General features: G+C 40.3%; 2 protein-coding genes across 6 annotated transcripts in view; both read left to right on the top strand.

The window, feature by feature from the left end:
- caprin2 (caprin family member 2) overlaps window positions 1-15,975 on the top strand; it is a 49,879-nt gene extending 33,904 nt beyond the window's left edge. For 3 of the 5 annotated variants that reach the window (XM_078416974.1, XM_078416972.1, XM_078416975.1), the window contains one exon: window positions 2,871-3,753. In XM_078416974.1, coding sequence (XP_078273100.1) covers window positions 2,871-3,475 — 605 coding nt within the window. In that variant the 3' untranslated portion in view covers window positions 3,476-3,753. Of the gene's footprint in view, window positions 1-2,870; window positions 3,754-15,138 lie in introns of those variants that run through there. The other 2 variants (XM_078416976.1, XM_078416973.1) reach the window with 2 other exon arrangements.
- Window positions 15,976-20,074: 4,099 nt separating this feature from the next.
- Window positions 20,075-26,242, top strand: part of ipo8 (importin 8) — a 73,659-nt gene continuing 67,491 nt past the window's right edge. The window contains exon 1 of the mRNA XM_078416971.1: window positions 20,075-20,366. Coding sequence (XP_078273097.1) covers window positions 20,283-20,366 — 84 coding nt within the window. The 5' untranslated portion in view covers window positions 20,075-20,282. The remainder of the gene's footprint in view (window positions 20,367-26,242) is intronic.

Raw genomic sequence — 26,242 nt, 5'->3', positions numbered from 1 at the left:
CAAACACATCCCAGAAGCACTAGATTCATTCATAACTGAATTTGTTAACATTGTATAAATGTCAGCTGCTAGCTTTCATTCTGCATTACAAGACACACATTGCCAGCAGCTTGCTATCCTCTATCATCCTTCCACAATCAGATTCCAAATGCAAGGACTAATTACATTACTAGCACCATGGAATGAGTTTCTCTTCTGGGCCATATTGCTGGAATTGAGCAAGTCAAATGCTTGAATGATTTCTGTCCCTGCTGCTGCTTCATAAATTAGTTAAGGTTGACTGCTCCAGTTTTGAGGGGACGATTGTAGTTCATTCAACATAGGGTAGGTGTTGCACACCAGCTGCCACATGGACTTGACAGGCTTTAGTCTAATGGCAACAGTACTCCGTCATGGAGGGGCACAATACAAAAACAGGCCCACAGAATCCACACTGTCAACCACCCAATTTGCACTAATACCACATAAAATCCAAATTTCTCCCCACATTCTGCAACTTGCAGCTGATTCTGCCACATGATCGCATGTCCTTGGGATGTGGGATGCAATCACAATGAGAATGTGTAGACTCCACACAGGCAACACTTGAGTTTGGAATTGAATTTGAGTCTCTGGCATGGAAGCAATAGCATTATCTGAGCTTTCTTCTAAAGTTCCTGTAGCTTCCAAGCTTGGCCATCTGAGGAATTATTCATTTTTCTCTTGTAACTTGCAGTGTTCATGAATGGCAGAATAGGGGATAAATACTGTAACTTTAGATTATTGCAAATATCTCTTCTATTGCAAGAAATTTCCTCTTAATTTGGCAAACCACGGGTCCACATGATAGTGTTGGGATGTAAACTGTACTTGCAGAATTTCATTAACTTCCTATCAATACTTGGTGCTGAGGTTTCTGTGTCTCCACCTTTTGCTCCCCACCCTAATCCCCAGATCAAATGCAAAACACAACTTGTACTTGGGATTTGGCAAATCAATTGCGTTTGAATCTACACTTGAAAAATAATGCCTCTTCAGTAAACTCCAGTAAGTGGTAGAGGGAATTTTGTTTGTAACAGTTGACTATAACTTGATCTGTTGGTTAGTTTCTGCAAACATGAGTTGCGTTGAACACTAAAATAACTTTGTGCTTTCATCAGACTGCACCTTCCTCTAACTTAAACGTTAAACCACATTTGCATTACAATACCAAACACGAACAAGATTGTATTAAAGTGCTTGTTAGTTAGATATGAGCTATCTTTGTAGTATGTAGGTTTAAGATTTGGATGGAATACTCTTGCAACACAATGATCATTGTGTACTGTTTAAAATATATATTTGTAATCTTGAGCCAACTGCACTCTACATTCAATCTACTTTAATGAGCAACCTGTTTCCCTGGCCGTGTTTCCAAACCATTGACTTGTCCTGTCAAGTTGAGTTTGTCAACTTGACAGGACAAGTTGACAAGATGTCAACTTGTGAAAATCTTGCAGCAGCATCAGACAGACTCTGACAACACAGAACATTAAATTATTTTGCATAAAAGTCTGCAAAGTATGAAAAGACATTGGGACAAAAGAACAACTGGAAAAGTCCATGGTAATGCAAGAGATGGTTTGTAATGTTTCCTTGCTGAGGTTGGATTGGGTTGATTGTGTTAAATTGGTAGTTGTAAGAAAGTAGCAGGTAATTCCTACCAGAGTGTAACAACAAGAGGGCGTTGCCTAGATGTTGTGGATAATTGATAAATGCTGACCTTTTGAGGCAATATCTCGCATAGATGCAATGTTTTCTTAACAAAGGGATGGGTGCAGAATTATTAAAATCCCTCTTGGGGATGCAGACCTTAATCTAATGTGCTCAGTTAATCGATGAAGATTGCTTCTGAGAATTGCAGTTTATGCATGGGTACTATTGAGATGTAATCTATTGATTAAAATCCTCCCTGGTCAAAGGGACAGGATTGGAAGAAACTAATTTTAATTATCAAACAATGGTTTATGATGCGATGGAGTGCCTCAACATTTTCCAGAAACACTTTGAGCAGCTTGATCATGGTTTGTTAAAGTTCATACTTGTGCCTTCATGGTACAGTTTCTTCCTTGGAAAGAAATTAAATCTTAATCTCATAGCTTCCAAATCAAGGAAATTTAATATCTGGAACAGTGTCCCTTTGCTAGCATGCCAATCAACAGTACGTTATCTATGCTGAGCATTTAGCAATAGGCTACATTATGTCAATGCAAAAAACTCATACCTTTCAACTTTGTGCGCACTACTATGAATGAGACCATGAGAGAATGTTTGCTGTCTATAAACTGCGTGAAACATTCGATTACTTTGGATATAGTTGAAGTGCTTTTGTGCTTCAAGCACAGGTTATGGTTCTCTCGCACTCTGAAGGATATACTGGGTTACAAGTTGCATTTTCTCAATCTGGGTGTTCTTGGGGCACAGTATCTTCAAACAAATTTAAGTAATGGTTTGTAATGTCTGATTTTGATTCTAATGCCACTGTAATTATACAGATTGGTCACATTTCCATTTTGTTTGGCTTCAGCACATCCTTTTTATCCCATGTAACAAACCATAAATTTAAATGAAAGTGGCTGGTGCATTTTATTTATGCAAGCTGAGTGCTAATCCTCCACTCATAATGCAGACACTTTCTAATTGATGCAATTTTAAATCACGTTTGTAGAATTATGTGATGAACAGGAATGAGCTATGAAGAACTAAAATGACCAGAGCTGTGTTTAATCATTTGTTTCTAAAGCCCACTGTGTAGTTATGTGGTTTGACTTTGCATTGGGAATGTGGGTTAAGAAATTTCTGTTAATTTGGTCAGATCAGAAAATGTGATAATTCTATAAGCAGAGTGGAAGGTTTCTCAATCCAAACAGGTCTTAATTACGTGACAACTGGTTGGAGCGATTCATCTCAGCTGAGCAGTCCAGAGCGAGACAATGAGCATTTCCACAGTGTGGATTCTGGCCATGGAGACTCTCGAAGCCTTACTCCAGTGGATATTCCAGTGACCAGCCAAGCTACCACCCTCTTGCCAGTGCACATTTATCCTCTCCCTCAGCAGATGAGAGTGGCCTTCTCTACAGCAAGGACCTCTAACTTTGCCCCTGGATCACTAGACCAGCCCATTATCTTTGATCTGCTGCTCAATAATCTCGGAGAAACATTTGACTTTCAGTTGGGGCGATTTAGCTGTCCTGTGAATGGCACTTATGTCTTCATCTTTCACATGCTGAAGTTGGCTGTGAACGTGCCTCTCTATGTAAATATGATGAAGAATGAAGAAGTCCTATGTTCTGCTTATGCCAATGATGGTGCCCCTGATCATGAGACTGCCAGCAACCATGCTGTTCTGCAGCTTATCCATGGAGATCAAATCTGGCTGCGATTGCATAGAGGTGCCATCTATGGCAGCAGCTGGAAATATTCTACCTTCTCTGGATACCTCTTGTATCAGGACTGAAATGTGCTCTAATAGCTAAAATGCTTTGCACTCTGATCTCTAACTTAAGGTCACAATTTGAAGCGAGTTGCCAGGGATGACTTGTTAAAATGTCACGGTGGTTTTCTGGGGTTTTGGTTTACACTGACTGGGCACTTTAACCTGTGATGCCTTGCTAGTAGAGCTGCAAATATATTTTGTTACAGAACGTGTCTTGCACTTGTTGGTCAAAGACAACTTATGTGATGTCAAATGAATAAATTTACTTTGCAAGAGATCCTGCTATTTACAATGCCTCATGGTGCCTCAATAAAGATATATTCTGCACTGTTGGTTGGTGTTTTTGAATGGACAGTTGTTGCTGCACTTTAGGTGTAAAGGACTGCAAAATTAATTTCTGCATATCTTTCCAAAAACTAGAGGTCTGGAGCAATATTTAGTTTCAAAGATGTAAACTGTCTTCACTATTTGCCTTTTGGCAAAGTTAAAGTAATACATGGGCTAATGATGAGCCCAGAGAGACAATCGTATCTCTTCCCCTCACTGGTGAGAGGATTTATTTCCAAATACAGTGGGTTTGTTCATTTTTTTTTAAAAAACTGCAAAATCAGAAACGACACTAATTTCAATGCCACAATTTATTTTAAATTGACCAAAGTACTTTAAATGCACATTTTTCCTGTAAAATTAGTTTGACTGCCATGAATCCAGTTGGGAACAGTTTTCAGTAGTTGAGATTTAAATTTGCATTTTAAACATTTCCCTCTGCTCCTGTACCTATCTTGACAACGCATCTATTAATTTTCAGCTAACATTACTGTGCATCATACAACTAGAACACTCCAGATCATGGGTGAGAAAGTTGAAAACTAAATACAAAATCCAACTATATGTGCATATCCTTTTTTGTACAGAATCAACCACACAGTGAAATTTTAAACAAAATTATCAAACTAATTTCCCCGAACATGAGCAATAAGGATCATGGGCAAGTGTCATTGGAAGCATACTAAATTTGAAACACTGTTCTTTGCCTTGATATGTGGCTGAAGTCATTTTAATGTGCTACCCATGTTGATAATCCTAAACTTCTGACCAAGTAATCTTATTTTTCTTGAAGGAACAGATGTTTGTTTTAATCACTTGCTCATTGTCTTAGGAATTGGCCTCCTGTGTAAAACACCAATGGAAAATGTCTGAATACATTTAAGGACAGGGCATTCTTGGCAATGTCTAGGAATATTTTCCTTACTGACATTGAGGCACCTCCCTTTACAATACCCCCACGGATATGTAGCTCTCCTGTGGAGGGGTTCCTTGTTGCACACCCCACCTACCCTTATCCTGTCCTCCCTGGAGGTAATTTAATCTGAACTAAATTAAGCCTTGTGTAGTCCTCCTATGGTAGCAATCAAATTTCCACTTTTAAAATTGATCCTCGACTTGAACATGTTTTTCCTGCAATCCTTAAAATGTACTGAATCAAAGTAATCTGCTCTTGAATGCTGAAATAAAGAACCTGGTTGTCTTTTCTAGCGAGATGGTTCAGCTCTAACATACTGTAAAACACCCTTTCCATCTGTAAATGACTTGGTGATACCGTGTCAACACTGCAAGCTGTGAATTGCTCCTTTTTTTTCCCCTTTAAGAATGGTATTTTTTTTCTATAAGTTTACTTGCACACATGGAAAGAGTTTGGACTTGCAGAGACAGAAACTGTTCCTGAGAATTATTGTTGCTGTTGAGCATAATATTTGACATTAAGATTTTCATATCTTATGAGGAAAGTTATCCATTATCTTTGCCTTCAAAGAAGCTTAGCTTGCATTTGCACAAAATAGATTATGATGCCAAACCTGTCGCATGTATAAACGGGGAAAACACAGTGCTGGAGTAACTCAGCAGGTCAGGCAGCATTTCTGGAGAACATGGATAGGTCATGTTTCAGGTTGGGACTCATCACGTATCATTTCGTATTTTCTGAAATAATTTTCCACCTACCCCAACCCCCATTACATACGTTCCAGAAGTAACACTATGGTGCTCAGGGTTTAAGCTGGTATTGCATACTGATCAAGTGTATGAAGATATTCCAGATAATGTCAAGATAAACGCATCCAAAAAAAATGATGTTTCAAAGACTTATTCACAAAATACTGGAGTAACTCAGGTCAGGCACCATCTCAGGAGAGAAGGAATGGGTGACGTTTCGGGTCGAGACCCTTCTTCAGACTGATTTCAAAGACTGATTTCTGCAGATGACCCTTTTTGCAGTAGATTCAAATAAAAACATAGCACAAAAAGTAAGGAAATTTGTGTTTGGTAGATTATTTCTTTGTTGTAACAATGCTTCTTGGCAATAAATCTTGTACCGTTGGAAAGTCTGTTTATTTCCCTTTTAAATGGTGCCACATTTGTAAGGAACATGCATTTGTGGGATGAGCAGCAGAGCTGAGTATGTGGGTTGCGCCCATGAAAAATCTGCCAAATCTTCTCTGCCAATGCCAAACAACTTATTCTGCCATTGACACTTGTTCGGTGTTGTTTGGTGGATTGGATGATTGAAGTCTGAAGAAACAAGACATTGGCAATTTAACAATTTATTCATTTAATAAACAGGAGCCTCAGTAGCGTGTGGAAGAACCATACACAGCCACAACAGCCTGGCACCTCCTCCTCATGCTGGTCACCAGCCTGGTCACACACTGTTGTGGGATGGCATCCCATTCTTCAACCAGCATTTGTCGCAAGTCAGCCAACGTGGTTGTGTTGGTCACTCTGGCACGAACAGCACGCCCAAGCTGATCCCACAAGTGTTCAATGGGGTTGAGGTCAGGACTGCTGGCAGGCCATTCCATCCTCTCCACTCCCAAATTCTGGAGGTAGTCTGAGAAACCCTGCTCTGTGGGGGCGAGCATTGTCATCTTGGAGGATAGAGTTCGGTCCCAGACTGTGGAGATATGGGATTGCCACTGGTTGCAGAATCTCATCTCGATATCTCTCTGCATTGAGATTGCCTCCAATGATGACAAGCCTCATTTTTCCAGTGAGGGAGATGCCGCCCCACACCATCACACTGCCTCCACCAAAAGATGTTACTGTATCAGTGCAGCAATCAGCATAGCGTTCTCCGCGTCTTCTCCACACTTTGACCCTATGATCCAACTGCCGTAGGCAGAATCTGGACTCATCGCTGAACATAACGTTCCTCCACATGTTCAGGTTCCAGTGCACGTGTTGCCGACACCAGCGCAAACGGGCCTGACGGTGAAGGGCAGTCATGGCAGGCCTCCTGGCAGCCCTATGAGACCGGAGATCGGCTGCTTGCAGTCTGTTCCGAATTGTCTGGGCAGAGAACCGTCGGCCATATCGTCCTGCAAACATTGACTCCAAATTTGTAGAAGACAGCCTACGGTTCCTAAGTGCTGACAGGGTGAGGAAACGGTCTTCTTCGGGTGTCGTCTTCTTGGGACGCCCACTTCGCGGCCTGTCTCTGACATCCCCCGTTATATGGAACTTGGCCTTCACTTTGGAGATGGTACTAGGGCTCACTCCAAATAATGCCGCAACTTGGTTTTGCGGAACACCAGCTTGAAGTTGCCCTATCGCACGGGCCCTATCCAGATCAGTCAAACGTGGCATGCCGATTCTTGGAGCAGACACCTACTGACCACTGTAGCAGGGCCCATGCTCACAGATGCTGCCAATCAGGTGCAAATCAGGCACCTGATTGTCAGCACCTGGGGGTACCAGAAGCTCAAAACAAGAGTCAATAGCAACAGCAGAATAAGCTGTTTGGCATTGGCAGAGAAGATTTGGCAAATTTTTCATGGGCGCAACCCATATACTCAGCTCTGCTGCTCATCCCACAAATGCATGTTCCTTACAAATGTGGCACCATTTAAAAGGGAAATAAACAGGCTTTCCAACGGTATAAGATTTATTGCCAAGAAGCATTGTTACAACAAAGAAATAATCTACCAAACACAAATTTCCTTACTTTTTGTGCTATGTTTATATCTAGCTCAATAGTTATAAAGCCACAAAATTACGTTTCAGATGGAGGAAATATGAATGAGCGAGACCATTAATGGTTGTCTTTTCTCAATTTTTAATGTCCTTACCAATCACATGCCCCACTGGCTATCAGTATCTCGCACTTAAACTTCTCTTCCCCATGGAACATGCATTCAGTGAGACCCTGCCCCTCCTCTTCCAGTTCATCTGCTTCCTCAGAGTTTGAGTTCCCACAAGTTTCTATATAATCATTCACAAAATATGGCATGAAATGACCAGCTTTTCTTAACCAGAACTCTCAGAGCCGTTGTGGACTTCTCTGCTTCAGTTGTGTGAAGAATGCCACTCTTTCATGAAGTAGCCTCATACTGATCAGGTGGAGGCTGCTATCCTGGATTCTCTTCAAGATATCAAATACTGAATAGCATAAATCCAAAATTTGAACATTAATCTGATTTGCAAAGTTCATTTTTATGTTCTCAAGTGATCAGTAGAATTAAAAATATTCCCACAATATATTTCAAATATTTCAATGTAACATCAAGTGGGAATACAGACTGACTCTAGTAAGAGGGTATATACTATTTCCTATATATATCTATATAATTATTTTAATAAATCAAGTACTTAAGCTAAGTGTTTGATGTTATTAGAACAAAGTACTCACTAACTTGCCTCTAGTTTAAAGCATGCAGAATTACTACCTATGTCAGATTAGTTGGCATCAACTGACTCCTTCGTCCTTGTTTAACTACTACAAAGTACCCTTTGAGGCTTGTTTCAGTCCCAATGGTCTCTATGGATTAGATTTAGGTATAATTTGCTGTTGGTGGCTCTTTTGTACTGTTTTCGTGAAAAGGCCACACGTCTCTGGGTTCATTTCTTCAATTTAAGCCTGTGAAATATTGCTGTAAATTGATGATATGAGTTTTCTTAAAAGCAGAGTGCCTCTGCTGATTTGTTCTGCGGGAAATGATGGCTATTGCTGCTGCCGTATCAATGTTCACCAGCTTACAATAGACAATAGACAATAGGTGCAGGAGTAGGCCATTCAGCCCTTCGAGCCAGCACCACCATGCAATGCGATCATGGCTGATCACTCTCAATCAGTACCCCGTTCCTGCCTTCTCCCCATATCCCCTCACTCCACTATCCTTAAGAGCTCTATCCAGCTCTCTCTTGAAAGCATCCAACGAACTGGCCTCCACTGCCTTCTGAGGCAGAGAATTCCACACCTTCACCACTCTCTGACTGAAAAAGTTCTTCCTCATCTCCGTTCTAAATGGCCTACCCCTTATTCTTAAACTGTGGCCTCTTGTTCTGGACTCCCCCAACATTGGGAACATGTTTCCTGCCTCTAATGTGTCCAATCCCCTAATTATCTTATATGTTTCAATAAGATCCCCCCTCATCCTTCTAAATTCCAGTGTATACAAGCCTAATTGCTCCAGCCTTTCAACATACGACAGTCCCGCCATTCCGAGAATTAACCTAGTGAACCTACGCTGCACGCCCTCAATAGCAAGAATATCCTTCCTCAAATTTGGAGACCAAAACTGCACACAGTACTCCAGGTGCGGTCTCACCAGGGCCCGGTACAACTGTAGAAGGACCTCTTTGCTCCTATACTCAACTCCTCTTGTTATGAAGGCCAACATACCATTTGCTTTCTTCACTGCCTGCTGTACCTGCAAGCTTCCTTTCAGTGACTGATACACTAGGACACCCAGATCTCGTTGAACATCCCCTCTTCCTAACTTGACACCATTCAGATAATAATCTGCCTTTCTATTCTTACTTCCAAAGTGAATAACCTCACACTTATCTACATTAAACTGCATCTGCCATGTATCCGCCCACTCACATAACCTGTCCAAGTCACCCTTCAGCCTTATTGCATCTTCCTCACAATTCACACTACCCCCCAGCTTAGTATCATCTGCAAATCTGCTTACCTTTTTGACTATCTGCTCTTTGTGGATATTAGCCTTTGACAGAATGTGGATGTTGAACTTTCAATCCAATTTATCATCCCTGAGCACTAAATGTTACAAAATTTATATGCTTTCCTCCAAAGGATATACAAGTATATATAACTGCTGATAAATCTCTGAACATGCAGTGTAGTTTTTGTATAATTTTGATGTTTACACATTCAGTTGCTTGTTCCAATTCTCTGGATTCCCCCACCCCCATACTGTTCTACTCCTCCACTTCCTTTAAAGAAACGTTAGAAAACCTGCCTCTGAAGCTTGTCTGATCCAAACCTCTTACCTCTATCAAACGTTTGAAATGCCTTGGAAGATTTTACTTTGTTAAAAACGTTATATCAATTGTAGGTGTTTGTGAATCTTGCTCAAGATATCCATCTTTAGTTTGGGAATTATTTTATAATTTTGTTCACGTATTTTTCCAATCGAAAAAACATTTGGGAATGAACGAAAACCATTCCAATCTATCTCAAACAATTAGAGTTTTTGGTGGTGGAAGACAATTACGCAGTTGAGTGTAAAATGTAAGCTTGCTTCTCATGCTCAGTCGTGCAGTTTGATCTGGTTGCCAACAAGATTAAGTTTCATATTAACTCTCATTAACTTGATATGAAGCCGTTGCCATCACAAAGTGTTTGAAATGAATATTTACATTTGGGAGCCAATGAGTTGGGGGGGGGGGGAGACATACTTTAGAGAGCAGATTCCAAACGAGTGAAAATACAGCAAATGTTCTCCATGTAGACCAGGTTTATTTATCAAGTAAAATGAAATATAGTTGCATAAAACAAATGGATAAATTGCCCACAACCCAGTGGTCCTACTGTCCGGGAAATGTGTCCATATCCTCAGTTTAGTGACATCCAGGTGTGACTTGTCATACATATGGGGATATTTGTTTAAATCCAGGTTTGCAGTTATTTAAATATATGAACCTGGTGGTATTAACATTGAGTCCCCGATGGGAATGTCTTGTGTTGGAACTAAAACACAGAAAATGCTGGAAACACAGTGCAGATTAGTCAATTTATGGCAAAAGTGAAATGATTACCTTTTTGGGTTGGAGACCATTCATCTGTTCTGATAAAGTCTTCGACCTGAATCAACAACCCTTCTTTCGCATTCCACGGATGCTGCCAAACCTGCTGAGGTTTCCAGCATCTGCAGGTTTTTACATTTTAATTATAATTTTAATTATGCTGGGTCTATTTAAGATATCCCAAGTTCTCAGATTCAAACTGGCTGAAGCATAAAATAAGCAATCTAAATTTTGTTTTAGCTTGGCATCTGGGGTTGGATTGTTCAATTGATATATTATTGAACAATGAGAGGTCTAAAAATGTTTAAAGGTAAAGGAGTAAGATTAAACATCCCATCTCTCCTTGTGCAGTAATAAAGACAGTCAATTATTTATCAGATAGGAGGAATAGAAGTTTAGTTGTGGCTTTGCGTGTTGAGCAATGGTGAAGACTTTTTCCATTTACTAATTTGTGCCATTAATCTAATGTTTCTGTATCCACACTGGATCTCAGTTTCTGTTTTTTAAAAATGCTAAATTTGAACCCCAAAATCACAACTGCTTTCCAAAACTAAAACAAACCACCACAGAAAACAGATACCCGAGAAAAAAGTGTAGGGTGAACTGACCGATAAAAGGCCACTGAAATAAAACCTTTCTCCCTTCGGATGCTGCTAGACTTACTGACTTCAGTGCTATTTAATTTATTATTCACAATATGCAGATGTACTAATCTTTCATAAAGCTATTTGGTTTTGAGGCATGGGGCTGCATTTAATTTTGCTATCCAGACTGAACTTCAGATATTTAGTAGACAATTTTGTGTTGATATTTAATTGATGAAGTAGGCACAAGAAGCACTTTAACTGAGTTTTTGTAGTAAGAGATGTCACATTTAAAGTCACCACAAAAATCTGATTTCAATGAAAAATTATCTTCAACATTTGGGAATTGACGGCCGGTCATGAACAGTCTGTTTCCGTGGCAGGGCCAATTGGTTCATTAATAAGCTTCACAATTTCCACTGGAGTCTGATAGTTACCAAAGTCTATAAAATCGTTCTGATGACTTAAATCAGTTAACTAAATTGTAATGCTGAGTGCTGTGAAACTAGGGTAAAAATTTGCAAGGCTGTGATTTCATTATGTAAACACATTTCAAGTTTACTGGTTTTTGCAGGTCTGGCAATAGTGTTACATCCACTGTTTTACTTCTAAGACACAATATAGCAGGTGTTAAGAATGAAGAAATAAAAACAGAAAATGATGAAGGTACAGCCTTACCTGTTGAGTACTTCCACCGTTTCCTGTTTTTATTCCATGTTTTTACTTGACCTTTTTTCCTCTTCTCACACTAGAAAAAAAAAAGTTATGGATTTGCAGTGTTGATAGGAAGAATTTGAATGTAGCTTAATCTCGACTGTAGCTCAGTGTATAGTATCAATACATAGTAATGGTTAAAGCTTAGATTTACCCACCTTCTGAATTTTACATTTAAATTATTTTGTACAAATGGGCACAAGTATTTTCTGCAAATTTACCTCTGCATGGTTATTCTTTTATTCCATTTATCCCATCTCATCCAATGACATATCCCTTTCCCCTTATACTTCTGATGTATGTTGTTTCCCTCGACTACTGCCCCCATCTATTGAACAAGCGATGTGTGTGCTGCAACCAGGGCCTTGTGACATACACAAAATGTTGGAGTAACTCAGCGAGACAGGCAGCATCTCTGGAGACGCCAACATTTTGTGTCTACCAGAGAATCCAGTACAAAATCCTCCTCATGACCTACAAAGCCCTCCATAACCTGGCCCCATCCTACCTGACTGACCTCCTCCACAGACACACTCCCACCTGCACCCTCCGCTCTGCTGCTGCCAACCTCCTGTCCCCCCCCATCCGGACCAAACTCAGATCCTGGGGGGACAGGGCTTTCTCCATCGCTGCTCCCACCCTCTGGAACTCACTACCCCAAACCGTCAGAGACTCCTCCTCACTCACCACATTCAAAACATCACTGAAGTCTCACCTGTTCAGCACTGCCTTCAACCACTGACCGGCACCTCACCTTCTGTCTCCTTTTTCTGTTCGTTTACTTATTTATCTATTTATTTTCTTCTCTATGTTCTAGTAATCCCTGTAAAGTGTCTTTGAGTGTTTGAAAAGCGCTATATAAATGTATTGCATTATTATTATTATTATTATTATCTCCGGTGTAAACCAGCATCTGCAGTTCCTTCCTACACCTTGTGATTTGCTGCTGTTTCCCCATGGTTTCAGGTGTTGGAAGTCTTTGGTGACCAACCCAAGGTTTCCTTTATACATATTAATTTTGCATTTACTTTCTATGTTAATGTATTGTACTGATTGCAAGCAACACTTTTGAAACTAAGTAAATATATAAACTAAGTGCGGGTCATTTCTGTATCTATGCAAAATATTGAGTCATATCTTCTGGTCCAGCATGGTTCTGGGTCTGACAGAAGGTTGTCTCCGAATTGATCAGTGTGACCCTGATCGACATGGGGTCTTCCTGATGCTGTTGCTCCATCCTTAAATGGCTTTAATAGATGGGGGATAATGTGGAAAATAAATTATATGTATCCACTCAGATATTACTATTTTAGTTTAGTTTAGTTTATTGTCACGTGTACCGAGGTAAAGTGAAAAGCTTTTATTGCGTGCTAACCAGTCAGTGGAAAATCAATACATGATTACAATTGAGCCATGCACAGTGTTCAGATACGTGATAAAGGGAGTAACATTTAGTGCCAGATAAAGTCCAGTAAAGTCCAATTAAAGATAGTTCGAGGGTCTCCAATTAGGTAGATGGTTGCTCAGGACTGCTCTCCAGTTATTGGTCGGATGGTTCAGTTGCCTGATAACAGCTGGGAAGAAACTGTCCCTGAATCTGTAGGTGTGCTTTTTCACACTTCTATACCTCTAGCCTGATTGGAGAAGGGAGAAGAATTTCATAAATCTTCCAAGTTCTACTGTCTTTTGAAAATTTTCCATAATTGATCGCAAAGGATTAAATAACCAGAGAGCCCAAATTAAAAAACAGAACTGCAACGTTTCTGAATTACTAGCTGAGGTGTAAGCAAATTAGTAAAGTCAGTTAGATTGGACTAACTAGATTTGTATATGTGGCTCAAAGATTGGTGTGGGTTAAATGAGTTTCAATTTGTGAGGCTCAGGCAGTAATACTAGGAAATAAGAAAGGTGTTCCTTTATGATGGTTTAGGGATCTAGGGAGAAAATGACAATCTCACACTTTGAATAATAGTGTGGAGTGAATATAGGTGAGGAGAATTCGGGAAGTTTAAAAAAGATATTGTGATAATAAAGGGGAGCATAAGAAAGGAACAGCCTCCCAATTCTATTCAGAGTTGGGGGAAACAATTTAAAAATGTACATGGATGCACAAAGCATTCATTACAAGATGATTAAATTCAGCACATTTACTTCTCTATTTGGATGATTCAATAGCCCTTGTAGATTGGGAATTAAATATTCTATGATTTTCAGAAAGGCAAAATAGAAAGGGAGATGATTCTGGTGAAATTACTATTAGAGATATGCCCGCCTTCATTTGCAGTGGGATACATCCCCTTGCCACAATGTCCATGTTGGTGTATTTGTTTACTGGTTAGGCGGCACTGTTCTGCATTAATATGTGTAACTGTTAAGACGGCCGTGGAAAATCTGCCTATGTCATTTTGATTTGACCTGGCTGTAAACCTGATTAATTGAGTGGATTTGTGATCATTCTGTAAAGCTGAATTTGATATGCAGAAAGGGCTATGTAGATTAATTCAACCTGATATTCCATGAAAAATATGATAAAGGGATCTTTATCTTTATGCATCTTTATGCTGTAGCTTTGATCATGCAGAGACGCTCTTCTACCAACATAACTGTATAATAGGGTGAAGCAGCATTGTCTCTTTTTATGTTCTTTGGTGCTCTGAAACACTTTACAGCTAACTAAACGCCTTTAAGTATAGTTACTGTAGTAATTTAGGAAACTTGGTACTCAATATGGGTACAGCAGAATCTCTTCACAATGAGATAACAACTCAAGTCATCCTTGGAGTATTGCTTATGGGGAGATTATCCGCCATGACATTGGTGCAAACTGTTCTTCCTTGGGGAAAAAATGCCCTGGGATATTTTGCACATTCTTGGAATCTCACTTTGAACATCTCCATTGAAATGCTCGTACCTCTGCCAGGGCAGCATTCCCTCACTACTGCACTGGAGTATCATCCTAAACCATAGGTTCACATCCCTGGAGATGGACATGAACTCACGAGATTCAGTTAGATCAATTTTCAGTGCATGCTCTGCTAACATAGCAAAGCAAGTTCAGTCAGAAACTGGGCCATTGCACTGTTGCACACAATAACTGGAGCCTTCGATTTAGACAATAGACAATAGGTGCAGGAGGAGGCTATTCAGCCCTTCGAGCCAGCACCACCATTCAATGTGATCATGGCTGATCATTCTCAATCAGTACCCCGTTCCTGCCTTCTCCCCATACCCCCTGACTCCGCTATCCTTAAGAACTCTATCTAGCGATTTGATGCATTGTACAAGATACTCTGAACAGAAAAGTCAAACTTACTGACTTGGGCTCATTTCTTTTTGCAGGTCGTGGCATCTCACCACAAATGAGGCTGACGCATGAATAAATTACTACCACAATCAAGTTTGCACAGTTTTAACAGTTTACAACACACACTTCTCACAGTCTGTTACAATAAACAGGCAAAAATCATTTTGGCGGCATTAATCCAGCCCTCTCCCGTTTCATCAAAGACTGTATACGGGCACGTTCTTATTCTGGTCCCCTTTGCGATTCAGGCTTAAGGGAAATTGAACTTTTAGCTAATTAAACAGCTAATTGAACTGCTGAAAGTGTTTTAAAACAATGAAAATATGGTGCCTTGAGGGTTCATAGAAGATCATGCCAGTTGTATCAGATACAACCATTGCTCAAGTGCTCAAAATGTATATTGTGGAAAATGCTTTTTTGTGTATGACTGCTACACTGTTGATGCCTTGCTTACATCTAAACCTGTACAGTATTTTTATTCAAACTATAACATGACAAAAGCAGCAATGTTATTTGTATTGTGACTCCTACTTCATTATTTCATCTGAGGAATGAAATCTCTGCTGTCATCTGTTAAACTGGATTTGAAATGCGGCATAAACTTTGCATTATGTAAGGGTGTGGTATTTCTATGCTTTTAAGACATTTCAGATTTTTAAAAGAAGTAGTCAATTTGCTGTTTCCTGGATATATATGTATATTGCTTACTGCCATTAAATTGTCAAAAAAGACAATAAAATATTCTCTCAAAATGTGGGTGTTGTAGATAAATGAACCACCCTCTTTTTTGGCTCCATTTTCTGCTCTTAAAGGTAAATAGCCTTTTAAAATTAAAAGGTTTCTCACACTAAATGAGGAACAAAAAAATCCTTCAACCAAATATTGGAATGATGAACGCCACTGCCATAAGCTCCACTCCTTGACCACAGTTTCCATCCCTATAACTGATCAACTTTGAGGCTCAGATGACTCTATCATCAAGACCCCCTCTTTCGACCTTTACATTATCATACCCTGAATCTCCCTCATGGAATCTTTTTCTAAAACCCCTTGCCTATCCAATGCTACCCCTTCCACACCATACAATTTTTCAATCTTCGAAAACTCTGCTGCCTGTGATGTCCACTACATCGTGGTCACACATCTCCCCTGTGATGGCTGGTTTTCATGACTCCACGTCTGACAACACCATTTTAAAATCCTTGTTTTCAAATCTCTTCACGGCCTCACCATATCGTTAGCTTTATAACTCAACAGGATCCCTACACTGGTTCAATTCTGTTATCTTGGGGTCTTCAGTTTTACGTGCTCCAACATTGGTACCCAATCACCCGCTGACCTTGTTGATGGTTTTAAATTATTTTTCTAAACATTACTATTGTCTAGCATTCTTCTAAGATGAGTTTTCAAACCCAACTCTAACCAAACTTTTGATACTCCAGTAGCTTGATTTTTAGAGTAAACGGTTTTGTTATGTGCTAAGATGGTTTGCTTGCTATCTAAATGCGTTTTTAAAAAAATGTGATTTTTACCCTCTTCCATCTATATTAATTGTCAAAGGCAGATTTTATTTTCCAGAAGCAAGGTCCCATCCTTTGAGCCATATGTTACAATTTGAAGCATGTTGGATGGAAAAAATATGCCTCCGTATTAGCCTTGCAATACTGTCTCCTGTCTGCACCAGATATTACACAAGATATCAACTTTATATGTGGCTGATTACTTAATTGATGGGAACAGATGATCTCAAATTACATACTTACAGCTAAAACTACAAATGTAGTTTATTTAGAAATTTAGTTACATAGAATATTGTATTAACTTCGAGAATTTAAGTTGATTTACAGAACAGTATGATACCTTACAGAGACGCAGTCGAGAACTGGAACGTTGAGGCATGCTTTTAGTGTGTGTGAAACAGATGGGACTTTTACAAAATATATTCCAGGAAGAAGAACCTTCAAGGAAACTTGTTCTAAATGATGACAGTTTTAGCACTGGAATGTCTAAGAAAAGAAACATGTGCAAACATATTCAACTCGAGTGAAACCTGGCTGTTTTTGAGATCTATGCCATCACAGAAACCAGCTGATTACATTCACTCCAAGAAATGGCAGACAGTACAGGTTACAGCAAAGGAGTGGGACGGTACACTCTCCAGCTGAAGTATTAAAAGACTTGCTCCAAAACAAGCAGAGTCGTAGCCAAAATGTTCCAGTGCAGTCACAACACTGGCAAACATCCAACAGTGGAAAGCTGCCCAGAAAGACCCTGTCCGTAGAAAAACAGGACTAATGCAATTTAGCTAACTAGTGCTTGATCAGTCTGTTCTCACCAGCACAATGATGGAAGATTCAAGCTATACTTATTCACTATTAATATGCTTAGTTATTTTTTCAGCAGTCCCTTTTGGCTGACGATATTTCAGTCTTGATTCAGGATTAGGTGAATGAGCTGAATTCCAGAGGCAAGTTGTGAGTGACTTCCCTCAAAATCAGAATGGGGAGGAAGGAATGCTTGTAAAGCTAAGCCAACAGTAATCCCCAAAATCCAGTGTCTGGAGATGCACATCATGTGAAAGAGGATGGTTACGGTGATTCGGGTCATTTAGACCAAAAATACTGCTGCAGCCATTCCTGAGTCGTGCCTGAAGCCCAATCATTTTCAGCTGGTTCAACAATAACTTTCTTTGCAAGATCAAAAATGAAACAGCAACCAGCAAGATCTAGGCACCATCTGATAAGCAGAAAGGGCCATCTAATTCCCTGCTTGTGAGCAATGGCTATCTCTAACAGCAACCCTAGGCATGACTATTGCCGAGTCCCCTACCATCAACAATCTAGGAAATCACCATTGACCAAGAATTAAATGGAGCAGCCACATATGTCTGCTGGTTACAAAATCTGTTGGATGTTGAGTACTTCTCCTACTGATGCCCCAAAGCTATTCCAACACTTAAGGTATGGCAGGAGCAGGGTGGGATATCCAATGGGCTGGATGAGTGCAGCTCCAACCACACTTAAGAAGCTCAGCACCATCAATGACAACACAGCCATTAGCATCCTGTCTCCCATTATAAATATTAATTCCCCATTGCAAAGATAAACCCAGCATAGATGTTATGAAAATCTTGCTACAGAAAATCTTGATCTTTATAAGATTTACATACAGTATTAAGTGACCCATAACATTGTTGTAACATTATTGGTATGTAAAAAAAATGTCTAAGCTAGTGTGTGGATTTGTTTATTAAACCAACTGAATGAGTTTAAACTTTTTCAGTTCAGAACAAGTTCACAGTACTTTGTAAATGAAAGCACATGGCTCGATAGTGATTTTAACATTCAGATAATTCAACATTTTTCTACTTGGGCAGAACCATTTATTTACATAAATTAACATATACAGTTATTCTAATTCTAATAGTTGTTTTAAATTTGAGTACTATATCAGTTTACATTTCTGGCTGTCCAGTTAATTGCATGTTTACAAGCAATAAATAAATGCATTGATTGTTGATATTCTACCAAGTCTTCAGTAAAGGATTCAAATTATCCCAGAGATGATATAATTTTCATGTTTTTACATTGTGCAGAAGCCCTCAATAGATAAATCCTTACACAAACAGCAAATAGCTGTATATCTGATTTTACTAAATTAGAATTAATTTGGTGATTGAATCATATGTTGAATCTGATTCCTTGGGAACGGGAGGAAGTTAAGTGTCTCCTCAAATTCTTCCAAGTGATATTCAATAAGGAGTATTGCTTTGTAAGGTGAGCAGGTAGTAAGTTGCACACAGAGTTGTGTGCCCGTCAACGATGGTAGAGGGAAAGCTTTGTAGGTTAATTGACCTCTGTAAAATTGCCCCGAGTGTGTAGGGAGTGGATGAGAAAGTGGGATAACATAGAACTAGTGTGAATGGGTGATTGATGATCAGCGTGGACTCAGGAGGGCCGAAGGGCCTGCTTCCATGCTGTATCTTTAAAAAGTAAACAACATAATCATAGCAGATGTTTTCCTTTCTCCTTTACCTTCTTCTGAGAACCTTGTTTGGTGGCTTTCCCTCTACCTTATTAACATTACAGCTTCCAGCAATTTAAAAAAATAAAATTCCAGATTCGAATTGCACAGGTAGGATTTCCACTCGTGCACAACCAAACAGGACGTGTAGGAAGGAACTGCAGATGCTGGTTCAAACCAAAGATAGACACAAAAAGCTGGAGTAACTCAGCGGGTCAGGCAGCATCTCTGGAGAAAAGGAATAGGTGACAATTTGGGTCGAGACCCTTCTTCAGACTGAGAGTCAGGGGAGAGGGAAACGAGAGATATAGATAGTGATATAGAATAAATGAATGATTTGCAAAAAGTAACTGATCAAGGAAAAGTGGGACTCACAATGATCCATTGTTGGCAGTGGGCAAGGTGATAACGAGTTATACAATGAAACTCACCTGGATGACAGTGAAACTCGTACAACGACGGGTGGGGGAGAGATGGAGAAATAGGGGATGCAGGTTAGTTACTCGAAGTTAGATAAGTCAATTTTCATACCGTTGGGTTTAAGCTGCCCAAGCAAAATATGAGGTGCTGCTTCTCCCAATTTACGTTTGGCCACACTCTGACCTAATAGGGGACTAATTTTCCCCAAAAAGACAACTGGAAGTACCAACTATGGATGGGATGAGGGACTTGCCTTGGCTGGTGTGGGGGCTGTGCCACTTCCAACCCATCATGTGGGTTATGTGCACTGGTGAGGAGGCTGCGCCATTTCCAGCTCAATCTGTCAGTCGGTTCCCCCTCCGCTTTTGCCCCGCAATGACGTCACTTTGGCCCCCACTCTCTTCTGCCCCACAACGACGTCACAGCGCACATCGCATTTGCCCCGCAATGACGTCATTGCGGTTCACGCCGCATTTGCCCCGCAATGACATCACGGCGGCCCGACGCGGGGGGGAGGGGAGGGGAAGATGGCGGCGCGTTGCCAGGGCGGCCGGAGTCGGAGCCGGCGTCCGCTGGAGGACGCGGTCCGATGGCGAGCTTGTGTTTCGCGCCACCTTTGAGTGACGCAGAGTGACGAGCGATTGCGGAGGGAGGAGAAAAAAAAAAGGCCACAACACCGAGTGCCCGCACGGGGCACAGGCACAGCCACAGGGGGCGGGGGAGGAGGCCACACAAAATGGATCCCAACCGGATCATACAGGCGCTTAAAGGCACCATCGACCCCAACCTCAGGATCGCGGCGGAGACCGAACTCAATCAGGTGAGGGCTGCATCCCCTCTGCATTCGGGCTGCCGGCCGGGCTTGCGGGTTGGCTCCGCTCCTCGCCCGTGATCGAGGCCTGGTCTGAGCTTCGGCCGCGGGTTGTGGGGAAAGCGGGTTGTGAGGAGAGCTCCTGGAATTTAGGTTGCTCCTGAAAACCGGCGACCATGAACGTTTCAAGCAAACGCATTGCATGCCGACAAACCAGGGTGGACGTTCCGTGCACGGATATAACACTGCACTATAAATAAAGGATAGTATACAAAAGAACCTGCATTTATATAATGTAGGAAGGAACTACATATGCTGGTTGTACACAGACGATAGACACATGGAGTAACACAGCGGGACAGGCAGCACCTCTGGAGACAAGGAATGGGTGACGTTTCGGGTCGAGACCCTTCTCTCCAGAGATGCTGCCTGTCTCGCGGAGTTACGCCAGTATTTTGTGTCTTATCTACATTTATATAGCCTCTTTCACGACCCCCTAGAGTGATTTTCCAGCCAATATAAAGTGCTGGTTCACCGGCGTGAGTGACTGGTGGCCACTAGGTGTTTTTATTTCCTATCCAGTCACACTGATTTTATATTTGACAATTCAACAAACGTTGAGAGTTTCCTGTTGCTTCGAGCCGCCGAGAAGCATGAGGAAAGTGCATAAAAGCCGAAGGTTTTCCTCTGTAATTTCATAATTGTAATCATGTAGAAACCCTTAAAGTGTGTAAACATCCAAGCGATCTGTTCTGTTATTTTCCCTTTCTAGGATGTTTATGCGGTTGTTAACATGAATTGTAAATAGTTAAATGGCAAATAAATGACCCAGATTCTGTTATTAGTTAAATATTATTTCTACTATTAAAGTGCGAGTGTCCTGCAACGTTACTGCCACTTGAAAAAGGAAAGTGTTGGAAATACTTGGGTCAGGCTATTCTCTGGTGAGGCATACATAAAGTGAACACTTCAGGATCTATCGCTGGAACTTTCTGGTTAGAAACGAATCGTATTTTAAATTGCAGAGAAGGGGGAGGGATAGTGAAAACAAAGGGGACATCTGTGATAGGATGGAGATCAAGAGAGACGAAATGATGCAAATAGTGACGCTACTGAAGGATTGTTAACTTTGGCTGATTTGTTTGATGTCAATAGTAGCAGATGGTTGAGAACATAGGAGTGCGGAACAAAAGTTATGCTGGTGCAGCCAGATACAAAATTCGAAGGGTGTTGGAAGTCTAGAATAATGAAGGATGCTGTAAATCTGCAGAAAGTCAGGTAGCATTTACAAAGAGGAAAATAGTTCATTTTACAGGTTAATGCATTTCTGATATGAACTAAAACTGGTAGAAGTAAGTTAAACAACCGAAAACTGCTGATGCAGGAAATCTGAAATTAAAACAAAGAACTAGAAATACTCAGCAGATCAGATAACATGTGGAAGAGAAGTTTATGTTTTGGATCAACGACCTTTCATTAGAACCTACATCTAGAGGTTAAAGTAAATATGATACCTCATGATACATCAATTATTTACTGTTAAAGCAAACAATTTGCTTTAAATTTCTCTTTCTAAATCAACACTTCCCATTCTAATACCATTTATATAGTACACTGCCTTTTTGTGTTTCCAGTTGAAATGAATAAGTTAGCATTTATCAATGTTATAACATGTATGTATTTTTTTCCCATCTGCTCAATCTGTCAAAGTCGCTTTGAAAACACTTTGCATCCTCTTCACAAGTTACAACCCGCTCCGTTAAGTATCATTGGCAGGTTTTAAACTATTACACTCTGTTTCCTCATCCAAACCATCATGATACATGATGAATAGCTGACTTTCAAGCACTGATTCCTGTCAACCGTGGCTGCCTGATACTCTGCAAAAGACCCATTTATTCCTACTGCCTGCTTCTTGCCTGTCAACCAATTTTGAATCATGCCAGTATTTCATCCCCAATAACATGTGCCTTCATTTTACACCATAACATTTTCTGTGCACTTTATCAAATGAAAAGGTATATCACATCCACTGATATGTTCTTATCTATTCCACCAATTACATCTCCAGGATCTCCACTCGAAAAAGATTTTCCTTCCAGAAATCCACTGACTTTGTCTAACCTGGGTTTGTACTTTACAAACTATGATTATTTCATCCTTTTTAAATAACCCCATAGCATTTTCCCTATTACTGACATTAGACTAATCAGTCGAAGGTATTTATTCACAAAATGCTGGAGTAACTCAGCAGGTCAGGCAGCATCTCAGGAGAGAAGGAATGGTTGACGTTTCGGGTCGAGACCCTTCTTCAGACTGATGTCAGGGGGGCGGGACAAAGGAAGGATATAGGTGGAGACAGGAAGATAGAGGGAGATCTGGGAAGGAGGAGGGGAAGAGAGGGACAGAGGAACTATCTAAAGTTGGAGAAGTCGATGTTCATACCGCTGGGCTGCAAGCTGCCCAGGCGAAATATGAGGTGCTGTTCCTCCAATTTCCGGTGGGCCTCACTATGGCACTGGAGGAGGCCCATGACAGAAAGGTCAGACTGGGAATGGGAGGGGGAGTTGAAGTGCTCGGCCACCGGGAGATCAGTTTGGTCAATGCGGACCGAGCGCAGGTGTTGAGCGAAGCGATCGCCGAGCCTGCGCTTGGTTTCGCCGATGTAAATAAGTTGACATCTAGAGCAGCGGATGCGATAGATGAGGTTGGAGGAGGTGCAGGTGAACCTTTGTCTTACCTGGAAAGACTGTTTGGGTCCTTGGATGGAGTTGAGGGGGGAGGTAAAGGGACAGGTGTTGCATCTCGTGCGGTTGCAGGGGAAAGTGCCCGGGGATGGGGTGGTTTGGGTAGGAAGGGACGAGTGGACCAGGGAGTTACGGTGGGAACGGTCTCTGCGGAATGCAGAGAGGGGAGGGGATGGGAAGATATGGCCAGTGTGGGGTCCGGTTGTAGATGACGGAAATGTTGGCGGATGATTTGTTGGATCCGCTGGCTGGTGGGGTGGAAGGTGAGAACGAGGGGGATTCTGTCCGCTGGCTGGAGAGATGGGGTTAGAGAATAGTGAGGGGGAAGAAAGATCTGGAGGAGTGTTAGAATGTAAGTTTGCAATCTGCAATGCCTGAAAGATGGGGGGTGGGGGGGGGGGGGGGGGTGGATCCACAATGTGAAGGAATCCATCTGATGGATGATCAGAAGAGTGCTTGGAAAAAACATCTAGCAGAACACACTTTAAATTGTCACCATTCCAATAAATTTTGCGTTATTATCACAGTCTTTTCCCAATGAAATCGATATTGATCACTTTTTTATTGCATTTAAAACACTCCACTATATTGTATTGCCATAAGAACTGAGAAACTGGAAGTTAAATTTGCAAGTATTGGCTGATATTAATTTTGCAAAAATCTTAAGTTTATGACAAATTAGCAATTTCATAAATAACAATACTGTAAAATCACAGAATAATTTGACGTGAAATAGAAAAATGACATCCTCGTAAAAAAACCTCTGCATTGGAATTAAGGGATTTATACCACAAATCTGAATAGAATCACTTTCAAATTTCCTCAAAAAGTAATTTCTGAATACAGTATATGACTAAGATTTTCGAGTCAGTCAATAAAGCATGAATGTAACCAGTTCTAAATATAAAAAATGGTGCTTATCCTGTTTAAAAATTGTTTATTTACAATATTTTCATATTTTGTCTCTTTTAATCCACTTTCTTGATTTTTTCCTTTAAGATGGAAGGGTGGGGGTGGGATCCAGAAGAGAAGCTTTCTTTGCTTTCTTGGATAATCTTTGAGTTGTGAGCCATTTTAATGATGAAGTCAGGATCTATTGGTACTTGATTTGGCCAAGTCAAATCAAATTAATATGAGATGACATGAAGACCAGGGAGGGAAGTTGAGTAACCAATTGAGACAATGCATGTGAATGTGTTCTTACATTTAAGAGAAAATCAAGACATGAAAACAATTTTCTGACATAGAATTATAAAACATTGTTTTTTAGAAACATAGAAACGTAGAAAATAGGTGCAGGAGGAGGCCATTCGACCCTTCGAGCCAGCACCGCCATTCATTGTGATCATGGCTTATCGTCCCCAGTCAATAACCCGTGCCTGCCTTCTCCCCATATCCCTTGATTCCACTTGATCCTAGAGCTCTATCTAACTCTCTCTTAAATCCATCCAGTAATTTGGCTTCCACTGCCCTTTGTGGCAGAGAATTCCACAAATTCACAACTCACTGGGTGAAAACGTTTCTTCCCACCTCAGTTTTAAATGGCCTCTCCTTTATTTTAAGTCTGTGGCTCCTAGTTCTGGACTCGCCCAACATTGGGAACATTTTTCCTGCATCATTTAAATTTAAATACCATTAAATACCATTTACATTTTTAGGTTTAAAAGGAAGAGTGGGGGAATGCCAGCTATACCATGGGGATTGATGAGGATAGCGGAAAGTAATATTTCAACAAGGACAAGTACAGAGATGTAATTTAGTAGATAGCTAGCTGCCGAAGAGTCATGATGAACAGTGGAGCTTAAATAGTTAAGAATTCATAGTTCAATGAAAAGGGATTTAAGGAACACTTCTCGTGACACAATTGAAATTCAGCCCCCAATGATTAAAAATGTATCAATCTAAATATCAAACATTTTTGAGTAATCACTTCCTGAATTGGGGATTTCATTTTTCTTACTGTCTCATTGACAATTCAATAATTTATTTTTTTCAGAATTGAAGATTTTTCCTAAGCTCCTGTGTAAATATCAATTTTATGGGAATTGTGGATTGTATATTCGGCTGGATTATGCAACCTGCTCCATGTTTCTCTGACCTGTCTCTTGTAACCTGCCATAATATCTGGCCTCCAACTCAGTGACTACTGCGGTCTCCCGCCTCCATTTGTCCATTCTTCCATTTTACACATCCAGTGTTGTTTGTAACTGCAGCAAATAAAGCAATCCACATGAATCTCATCTGTGGAGCAATGAACGACAAATTATCTTTACTGAAAATAATTATATTGAACCACACCACATACATGATTTAATGGCTTGATTTAAATGCTTTAAAAAATATAGGGAGTCAACTGACTAGAAAATTAACACTATTAATGGGGAAAAAAATAATACAATTTTCCATCTTGTCTGCAACTCTGGTCACGTTTTTTAGCCTTGTGCCACATTTTCGGGTTGTTTCTTCCTGGGCTCAACCGCATTAGAGCTACTAACAAATAATAAGTAAATTCAATATATTTTTGTTATTGATTCTTGTTTCAATTTGTGATAAATTGATGTGCTTGTACTTTTGAGACAGTTCATTCTCATCCAATTTACCATTTGGTCAGCATACCATTTAAATTTGAAAGGGCCTCAAAAGCTTGCCGTTTTCAGTCTCATAACCCAAAAGGCAAATTATTGAGAATGTTATGTTTTCCTAATCCATTAAGATGAGCAGAAATAATGTATTTTCAAGTTAATCATTTATAATCTTGTGCATTGGAGAGGCCTAAATTCATCAACATTGCATTTCGGCATGTATATATTCAAATATTCATTATGGTGCCACTTTGTCTTACTTGCCCCAGAGTGTCTATTTCATTACTAAACTCACTGTGTATACTCTAAATAGCAAACTAACAAAAGCTGGAGCAGGCTGGCATCAGTGAGATTTGCATGGTTGATTGTGCGATTCATAGATACGTTACACTAACTCGAAAATACTGGCCATTAAAATCAGGACTATCAAAAGTACAATCATTCCACCTCATTGGTAATAACTTGTGGGGCTGTAGATCCACTGTTAAAATCCTGTATATTTTTGACAGATGCTTTATTCTGACCAAACAGGATTTGAATGACTCGATTGGTCGAA

This window comes from Rhinoraja longicauda, chromosome 20 (assembly GCF_053455715.1).
Source record: "Rhinoraja longicauda isolate Sanriku21f chromosome 20, sRhiLon1.1, whole genome shotgun sequence".
In the NCBI taxonomy this organism is placed as follows: Eukaryota; Metazoa; Chordata; class Chondrichthyes; order Rajiformes; family Arhynchobatidae; genus Rhinoraja; species Rhinoraja longicauda.
The sequence above is the reverse complement of the archived record's forward strand: the minus strand, read 5'-3'. Positions and strand labels throughout refer to the sequence as shown.